The 10,302-nt window shown below is 42.0% G+C and overlaps 1 protein-coding gene across 5 annotated transcripts in view; it reads right to left on the bottom strand.

The window, feature by feature from the left end:
• Positions 1 to 9,885, bottom strand: part of gtdc1 (glycosyltransferase-like domain containing 1) — a 45,343-nt gene extending 35,458 nt beyond the window's left edge. For 4 of the 5 annotated variants that reach the window (XM_046053731.1, XM_046053732.1, XM_046053733.1 and 1 more), the window contains exon 1: positions 9,642 to 9,776. In XM_046053731.1, the coding sequence (XP_045909687.1) occupies positions 9,642 to 9,767 (126 nt within the window). In that variant the 5' untranslated portion in view covers positions 9,768 to 9,776. The other variant, XM_046053734.1, reaches the window with a different exon arrangement.
• Positions 9,886 to 10,302: the final 417 nt, after the last annotated feature.

The raw sequence follows: 10,302 nt of genomic DNA, 5'->3' as shown, positions 1-10,302 counted from the left end.
TGTATAACAGTGTAAAGTAGTGACTGTATAAAGTAGCGAGTGTATAAAGTAGTGAGTGTATAACAGTGTAAAGTAGTGAGTGTATAACAGTGTAAAGTAGTGACTGTATAACAGCGGAAAGTAGTGACTGTATAAAGTAGTGAGTGTATAACAGTGTAAAGTAGTGACTGTATAACAGTGTAAAGTAGCGAGTGTATAAAGTAGCGAGTGTATAAAGTAGCGAGTGTATAAAGTAGTGAGTGTATAACAGTGTAAAGTAGCGAGTGTATAAAGTAGCGAGTGTATAAAGTAGTGAGTGTATAAAGTAGTGAGTGTATAACAGTGTAAAGTAGTGAGTGTATAAAGTAGTGAGTGTATAAAGTAGTGAGTGTATAACAGTGTAAAGTAGTGAGTGTATAACAGTGTAAAGCAGTAAGTGTATAAAGTAGTGAGTGTATAACAGTGTAAAGTAGTGAGTGTATAACAGTGTAAAGCAGTGAGTGTATAAAGTAGTGAGTGTACAACAGTGTAAAGTAGTGAGTGTATAACAGTGTAAAGTAGTGAGTGTATAACAGTGTAAAGTAGTGAGTGTATAACAGTGTAAAGTAGTGAGTGTATAAAGTAGTGAGTGTATAACAGTGTAAAGTAGTGAGTGTATAAAGTAGTGAGTGTATAACAGTGTAAAGTAGTGAGTGTATAACAGTGTAAAGTAGTGAGTGTATAAAGTAGTGAGTGTAAAGTAGTGAGTGTATAACAGTGTAAAGTAGTGAGTGTATAACAGTGTAAAGTAGTGAGTGTATAAAGTAGTGAGTGTATAACAGTGTAAAGCAGTAAGTGTATAAAGTAGTGAGTGTATAACAGTGTAAAGTAGTGAGTGTATAACAGTGTAAAGCAGTAAGTGTATAAAGTAGTGAGTGTATAACAGTGTAAAGTAGTGAGTGTATAAAGTAGTGAGTGTATAACAGTGTAAAGTAGTGAGCGTACAGCTTGTATAACAGTGTAAAGTAGTGAGCGTACAGCTTGTATAACAGTGTAAAGTAGTGAGCGTACAGCTTGTATAACAGTGTAAAGTAGTGAGCGTACAGCTTGTATAACAGTGTAAAGTAGTGAGCGTACAGCTTGTATAACAGTGTAAAGTAGTGAGCGTACAGCTTCTATAACAGTGGAAAATAAGGAGTGTGCAGCTTGTATAACAGTGTAAAGTAGTGAGCGTACAGCTTGTATAACAGTGTAAAGTAGTGAGCGTACAGCTTGTATAACAGTGTAAAGTAGTGAGCGTACAGCTTGTATAACAGTGGAAAGTAAGGAGTGTGCAGCTTGTATAACAGTGTAAAGTAGTGAGCGTACAGCTTGTATAACAGTGGAAAGTAAGGAGTGTGCAGCTTGTATAACAGTGTAAAGTAGTGAGCATGCAGCTTCTATAACAGTGTAAATCTGCTGTCCCCTCAAAATAACACATCACACAGCCATTGATGTCTAAACCGCTGGCAACAAAAGGGAGGACACTGCTAAGTGAAAATGTGCAGATCTTTTGTGTCGTTCTCTGATGTATAAAACCTTTTAAAGCCCACCGGGTCGCCTGCTTGAGCTGCTCAGATGTTTAAACTTTTGTCAGGATGGACACATCTTTACATCGGTTAGATTCTCCAAAATTCAATCGTTTAGTTCATTTTATGGAAACAACGAGCACCAAAGTATAATTCATAGATTTACCAGCATGGTAAAGGACTTAAAGCCCTTTATTTATTTATTTATAAATAAATAATAAATAAATGACAAACACAAAACATATAAAATACAAAAGATGACAAACGTTATGACAAAAGACAACAAAGGTCAAACAGTAACGGCAAATTTGAAAAGAGAAGTTATCAAATGAACAATAAAAGTAAAAAATCTGAACGAGGAAAGTCGAGTAATAATAATAATAATAAATTATTAACTGTAATGATAACCAACTGATGATAATAACAATCCAATAAAGTTGGTAAATAAAAGAAAACAAAGGAAGGTAAATAAGAACGATAAGAAAGATCAGCGAGTCGATAAGCAGCCAGGAAACAGGTACGCAGAGAGGAATGAGGCAGGAATGGCTGTGATTGATCTGCAGGTGGTTAGAAAAAGTGAAATCGATCAGCACAGAGGACTCATCATTCCACCTTGAACTCAAACAGTCCCTGTAAACCACGCCGGGGGATTCCAGACTCGCAGACTCATCTCACCTAGACACCTTTCCTCGCCCACTGCTGCAAACATGGAAGGCTGCCGACACACATGAAACAAAGGGTTAATGTCACCGCTTTCCCCCCGGCAGGGAATCCCCCCGCTGCAGCCGGCGGCGAGGGGTTAACAGCAGCTGAGCGATGAGTCAGGCGTTCAGAGCGAGGCTGGAAACTAAACTGCACTCAGTGAGTGGAACCTGGAAATGTTTTTCTGCTTCTTCATGTCTGCTGCTCTGAGTCTGTGGGCAGGAATTCACTGCTTCATCCTGGTGACATCATGCTGTCTGACACTCCGAGCACAATCACCAGTACACAGTCATCACTACATAGGCCTCCACACACTGTGCATGTGTGCACACTCACCACTACACATTGTGCACTCTCCACCAGAGCAACATGGTAATGATGCTAATGTTAGCACGCTAACACACACTCATTAACATTATTGTTTTATTACTGATTTCTCTCAATTAGTCGTCACGTCTTTTAGGTCACACAGTTCATAGATTCAAACAAACACGCTCTGTGCAAATCTCAAAGATAATTCAAGTCAAATCGTAAACACTGAAAGAGAACGAGAGTGCTGTGATTTATCAATACAATGAACACGTCCAATCACACTGATATCAGGCCGATACCTGCCAATCAGACTGATACCTGCCAATCAGACTGATACCTGCCAATCAAACGGATACCTGCCAATCAGACTGATACCTGCCAATCAAACGGATACCTGCCAATCAGACTGATACCTGCCAATCAAACGGATGCCTGCCAATCAAACGGATACCTGCCAATCAGACTGATACCTGCCAATCAGACTGATACCTGCCAATCAGACTGATACCTGCCAATCAAACGGATACCTGCCAATCAAACGGATACCTGCCAATCAGACTGATACCTGCCAATCAGACTGATACCTGCCAATCAGACTGATACCTGCCAATCAAACGGATGCCTGCCAATCAGACTGATACCTGCCAATCAGACTGATACCTGCCAATCAGACTGATACCTGCCAATCAGACTGATACCTGCCAATCAGACTGATACCTGCCAATCAGACTGATACCTGCCAATCAGACTGATACCTGCCAATCAAACGGATACCTGCCAATCAGACTGATACCTGCCAATCAGACTGATACCTGCGAATCAGACTGATGCCTGCCAATCAGACGGATGCCTGCCAATCAGACGGATGCCTGCCAATCAGACGGATACCTGCCAATCAGACGGATGCCTGCCAATCAGACGGATGCCTGCCAATCAGACTGATACCTGCCAATCAGACGGACGCCTGCCAATCAGACGGACGCCTGCCAATCAGACGGATACCTGCCAATCAGACGGATGCCTGCCAATCAGACTGATGCCTGCCAATCAGACGGACGCCTGCCAATCAGACGGACGCCTGCCAATCAGACGGATGCCTGCCAATCAGACGGATGCCTGCCAATCAGACTGATATTAGGCCGATACCTGCCAATCAGACGGACACCTGCCAATCAGACGGACGCCTGCCAATCAGACGGACGCCTGCCAATCAGACGGACGCCTGCCAATCAGACTGATATCAGGCCGATACCTGCCAATCAAACTGATACCTGCCAATCAAACTGATGCCTGCCAATCAGACGGACGCCTGCCAATCAGACGGACGCCTGCCAATCAGACGGACACCTGCCAATCAGACGGACACCTGCCAATCAGACGGACACCTGCCAATCAAACGGATACCTGCCAATCAAACGGATACCTGCCAATCAAACGGATGCCTGCCAATCAAACGGATGCCTGCCAATCAAACGGATGCCTGCCAATCAGATTGATGCCTGCCAATCAAACTGATACCTGCCAATCAGACTGATACCTGCCAATCAGACGGATGCCTGCCAATCAGACGGATGCCTGCCAATCAGACGGATGCCTGCCAATCAAACTGATATCAGGCCGATACCTGCCAATCAAACTGATACCTGCCAATCAGACGGATACCTGCCAATCAAACTGATACCTGCCAATCAGACGGATACCTGCCAATCAGACGGATATCAGGCAGATACCTGCGAGACTCACATTAAAAAAAAGCTATTAGCAAGCATGTAAGGAGCCTAGCTAATAATGATAGCTATATTTACGTTAGATTATACCTGGGTTGTTGAGTTTAGCACACTGTACATAGCTGGTAGTCAATATCAACAGCCCAGTTTTATAAAACAGTAAACTGATTATAACATCAGAATCAGCTTTAATGGCCAGGTATGTTAAAGACATACTAGGAATTTGACTTTGGATTGTACGTTGCTCTAGATGTGCACAGAACAAGCAAGCAAACAAAAGGCTCAGCACACAGTGTGAAGAACACACAAACAACAACATGTGTAGACAGCGAGACAACAAGACAACAGTAAAGTGAGAGCAAAGTGCAAAGGAAGCCGGAGTAAAATATTGTGAAGGGGTTATTCTGTACATTATCAGAGAGACATGAGAGTATATACTAATAAATAACAATAACATGCGGTAAACTGATCCAGGTGGATATGCACATTACTATGTTACTATCCAGTTCTATTACTATATTGTTCCTGAACTCGCGTCTCAGCTGTTCATCAGAGTGATGGCTTGTGAGAAAAAACTGTTTCTGTTCTGTGACTTTTAAAAAAGTTAATCATCAGATTCATCAAAAATGAAAATACGTGGGGGATAACGGTATAGTTTACATAACCCGATAAAATGCAGTAATAACGAGAAAATATGTCACAGTAATAAACACATCGTGTGAAAGTGAAACGTTTGAAATATTTTCCGTGGTGGCATCAAAACATCCTGAGTTTGCTGAGATTAAAGGAAATCTCCTCACATCACGTCAGCCCAGTGAGCGATTCATTAAATAATTATATAAATGAGATTTCCTTCAGAGAAGTCTTCCTCAGAATGAAACCTGCCAGGATCAAATAACAGACGGACTAATAACGTGTCCTGCAGCCTTTGTGAACATGTAACGCAGCTCTGATCTCATATTAGAGGATTAATGTGACTTTCTTCTGTTAATTGAAGCAGCAGCGGTTCACAGCTCACTGTATAATAATCAGAGTTAATCATCAATCACACTGTAATTACACAGACGAGGTCTCTGAGGGCCGAGGGCCCGGAGAACCAAAAGGTCCAAAAACACTCAGCATGATGAGCTTTACAAGGTCGCTCTCATCATTCACTGTTTATATTTTCATATACTGTATCTATAAAATATAGAAATATTTGAGAAGCTTGGCGCTACATAAATAAAACTGTATTGAACTGAATTGAGTCAGTGAGGTTTTAACATTTTTGTTTAAAGGTGCTGTAGAATGATAAAATGACTAAAGCTCAGCATGGCTCCAGCCCCATCGTTTCCTCTTTCATATATAAACCTGCAGTGCAAATGCCAAAAAGCGCTATATGTGACTTCACATCGTAGTATCATGAATGTTTCCATAAACCAGCCCTGTTCCAGAGAAGCGTTCGTACGAGCTCCTGGAGCTGGATGCTGTTCAGTGTCTCTCAGAAAGAGCTTTAACAACAGCTTTAACTCTGTGATTTATCAAGTTTCCTGATGGACAGTAGGGCTGGACGATACGGCCAAAACTGTTATCACGATAAAAAGTTTCATATCTTTCGGTATCGATAATTATCACGATAAGTATCAAATTGTTATTTCTTTTGAGTTTAAAGGCTGATTTTTTGTCAACACTTGATGCCAAACAGTGGATCTCTTCACAAATCTGAGGTAGAACATTCAAAACAATCATGATAAAATCTTTGTCAACAAACATGCATGAGTAAAATAAAGTAAAAGCTTTTTTCAGTCCCTTTTCCCCCACAAAATAAACATCTTAATACAAAAGTTTAGTCCTAATTTGTGTATGATTTAAGTGAATTAAATCAAACATTTATTGAATATTTATTGAACATTTATTATATTGTTATTGTTTTATTGTCCAGCCCTAACGGACAGATAGCTTCACTTGTTGCTAACGCTACAGTAACCGCTAGCTGCTGCTAACAGAGTAGCAGCTGTTACCAGCTGAACCAGCGGTCCAGAGCTTAGTGCTGACGTTAGAGGTGGAAACACCAACACGGAGGACATCGGAGGAAAAACTGGACAATATTTTATCCATCAGATCTGATCCAGTTTCAGTAAAACTAGAGAATTTTTTTCATTAATCAGTGAGGTGGTCAAAGTCCTTACAGGCCCGCCACTCAGCAGCCATCTTGGTGAGGCCTCAGGTTATCTGGGACAAACAGGATCAGGTCTGGCAGAGAGCCAGAACTGCACTTTCTCTGGTCACCGGGACATAAAACCTGCATGAATCAGTTTGAGGACTTTGTCCCAAAATCAGGTTTATAGTGTTTTTCCCCGCAGGTTATACGTGCATGGTACTAATGATCCTGCACAAGTTATTTTGTTCAACATGAAATCAAATACCACATAAAAGTGTCAATTTCTAATCTAACATCAGCTGTTTCCATGTGTAGTTCAGGCTCCTCCTGCAGCTGATGTCAACTCCTGGACATTAAATGTTCATCTTACTGATCTGTTGTTACTGAAGCAGGTCACATGACCTGGTTACCTCTCGGTGTTTCCCATTAATTAACGAGACCACGGCGGCCCGCCGCAGGCTGACATGTTCCGCCATGAAAATATATCAACATTAAAAACCTCTAACGCTGTGTTTTGCACCGCTGCTGTAAAGTCGGATGCCCGCACACTTGGGCGTCTGACTCGAGACAACCGCTGAGCAGCGTTCTGTGCGCTCCTGACTCTAAAAGTTAATTCTTCCAAGAACGACTAGCAAGAACGTTCTCCCCAAGAACACCCTTTATTCTCACTTAGTAACAGGTGTGTACCTGAAGAGAGAGAGGCTATTAAATCTTCTACGATACGTAAAACAACATCCAATCTAATTCATCAAATTGCGTCGGAGCTGGTGGAAGCAGCGCGAGGATGGAGGATACACATGTGACAGACGGTTTCAAAATAAGGTGTTAACACAGCATTAATAAGACTAACTGGATTATATTCACAGGAAGAATAAAACCTGTTACGTGAAGTTACTTACAAATAATTCTTTGATTTATGGAAAAACATTAAATAAATCAGTTGATTTTCTTGCTGTTTCATCACCATTTATATCTGTCCAGTCTGTTTATGGTCGACTGGTTTACTGGCCACAGATCATTTAACAGGAGTGCAAAGTTCCTCAGAGAGCCGGCCTCTTTCTTTTGCTTTTAAAGTCACCAAATTAATGCTGCTAACTTTAAAATGTACACATTTTATTTGCTGGGGGGGGGGGTGGCCTGGCCTCGGACCAAGCTAAATGATGAGCTCTCAGTAAAAGAGCCAGTCGTCTTGATGTTCGTTAATGTGGAAATATTAAAACACAGCAGCAGCTTTACGTCCCTCCATCTCTGCGTGAACAACACAATGAAGTGAAACGATATTAAAACACGGACGGCACGATAAACACTTTCTGCTGCTGCAGTTCGGCCAATCAGACGGCTCTGTTCCTCCTCTCTGGAATCGTCAGAAACGCTTGTTAGAAAACTGTTCAGCATGAAGACGAGTAGTCTGTCGGAGCTGGAGGCGCCGCCTCATGATTCTCTACGCAGGAAATACCCTGTCTAAATAACAGTGGGGGGGTTTGTTATAACTCCTGACTCATGTCAGCTTCAGATACCATCACGGCGTTTGAGAGTTGATGTGATAACGAGTCACCAACGCAGCTCACGTCTCAGAGCCAACAAGGACGCAGCGGTTTATCTGATCTGTACGTCAGACACGTCGACCACGAGCAGCACGGAGGCCTTGTGTTGCCTTCACTTCCTGTCCCGGAGTTACTGAGTGAATCTGTACCTGAAGTCTCACAACATCCTGAGTGCTGATCACTCACCATTAATCTCTTTAACAAACATTTTCTGTCAGTCAGAAAACTGGCGGGGGGGTTCAAGCTGGTCACGGTGCGATTACGGTGCGGGGGGCCCTGGTGGTCGCAGCGTGGGGGGAGGGGGTCACAGTGTGTTTGTGACCTTGGGACACCCGGTTGGAGGAGTCAGTGAAGACTCTTGACTGTTTGCTGACAGAAACAAAGACCTGACATGAACTCGCTCTCTCTGCTGGGATTATTTCTGACACCAGAAACGAGGCCATAAAATATTGTGGTTTCAGTTTAAAACATGACTCATATTCTGTGGTCTTGTTCTGAATGTAATCTACACGCAGTATTTCACTCTGAAATATAGTAGCCGAGCTGTAAACTACCAGCTTTAAACACTTTCAGCTGCAAATACTTTTACTCTGGAAACTTTACTTTATTACTGAAGCTTTCCTTTAGAGCAGTCTGCTTTCATATTTAGGGCCTTTCACTGTACTTTTGTGTCTTTCTCGTGCATTTACTGATGTCCACTCTTAGCTTGAGTATTTGCACTGAAGTTTAATTTTGTACTCCTGCCCTCTCCACCTTCACGCCTCAGAGGGAAATATTCTACATTCATCTGCAGGTTACCTCACAGATTAAGATTTAACACAGAAAACAGATTAAAGTTCCCAACAGAGTAGAAAGTAGATATAATTACTAGATTTATTTTAAAACAGGAGGTTAATTCAGTAACAGGTAGTCACTCAAATAATTTGTTCCTAAATAAATCAAATAAAAAGTTTTTGTTCTTTACCCCCTGAAAAATGTTTTATTATTTTATATAAAGTAAGCAGTAGAGACAAGTTGTGAAGTAGAAAGTATTTCAGCTGGACCTTCCTGACAGATAGAGCTCTTAATATTCAGCCTCAACTACAGCTCATCCTCCTCTCTCTATTAGCTCTATTAGCTCTATTAACTGTTAGCTCTGTTAGCTGTTAGCTCTATTAACTGTTAGCTCTATTAACTGTTAGCTCCGTTAGCTGTTAGCTCTGTTGGCTCTATTAACTGTTAGCTCTGTTGGCTCTATTAACTGTTAGCTCCGTTAGCTCTGTTAGCTCTGTTAGCTGTTAGCTCTATTAACTGTTAGCTCTGTTAGCTGTTAGCTCTGTTGGCTCTATTAACTGTTAGCTCTATTAACTGTTAGCTCCGTTAGCTGTTAGCTCTGTTGGCTCTATTAACTGTTAGCTCCGTTAGCTCTGTTAGCTCTGTTAACTGTTAGCTCCGTTAGCTCTGTTAGCTCTGTTAGCTCTGTTAACTGTTAGCTCCGTTAGCTCTGTTAGCTGTTAGCTCTGTTAACTGTTAGCTCCGTTAGCTCTGTTAGCTGTTAGCTCTGTTAGCTCCGTTAGGTCCGTTAGCTGTTAGCTCCGTTAGCTCTGTTAGCCAAACACACAGCAGAACTGCTGTTCACCGGCTGTTAGCAGCTAGCAGCTAACTAGCTCTGCGCCTCCAGCTAAAAACAACCCCGGTCTCCCGGTCTCACAGCCGCTGACAGCCTCCGGCAGCAGCACCGGAGCACAGCACCGGCTGTTTCCAGAAGGAACCCGGTAAACTGTGTCCACAGCGGGGCACAAACAGCGGACCGAGTCCCCTCACGTGGACGGTTCATTCAACAGCAGCGGACACTCACCTCTGACTGCATCTGCACGGCGCCAACTGACGGCCCACGTACAGTCCACTGCGTCATCACGTCGCCTTTGGAGCCGCCCCCAGGTGAGCCTCTCAGCTTTGGCTGGTTCATCTAGAACTTTGTGGAAAAGAGACATTATATTTTTTTTATTAAAGATTGATAGTGATTGTGAAAGAATATATTTTTAACTCTTTATTATATATGGAACATTTTAGTGCAAATGGTTTAAGAAGAAATGACATTTAGCACATTTTAAGATATAAACTAAACATTACATTGAAATTGGTTTGAAGAATAGTAAAGCAATCAAAACAGTTAAAATATGTAAAGATTTAAATAAAATAATCTTTGTTAAATGACCGGCCCTTTGCTCATTGTTTTACAGTATACATGGTGATTACTAAAGTTAAAGCTAAGTTTTGTGGCAAGGACAATTATCCTCCTCCCACTGCCTCTCCACAGGGGGGCCCCAAGGCTCAGTGCTTGGGCCCCTTCTCTTCTCAATTTACACCAC

The sequence above is a fragment of the Micropterus dolomieu genome, linkage group LG07, assembly GCF_021292245.1.
Source record: "Micropterus dolomieu isolate WLL.071019.BEF.003 ecotype Adirondacks linkage group LG07, ASM2129224v1, whole genome shotgun sequence".
Taxonomy (NCBI): domain Eukaryota; kingdom Metazoa; phylum Chordata; class Actinopteri; order Centrarchiformes; family Centrarchidae; genus Micropterus; species Micropterus dolomieu.
Note: the sequence above shows the minus strand (reverse complement) of the source record. Positions and strands in the feature narration are given on the sequence as shown.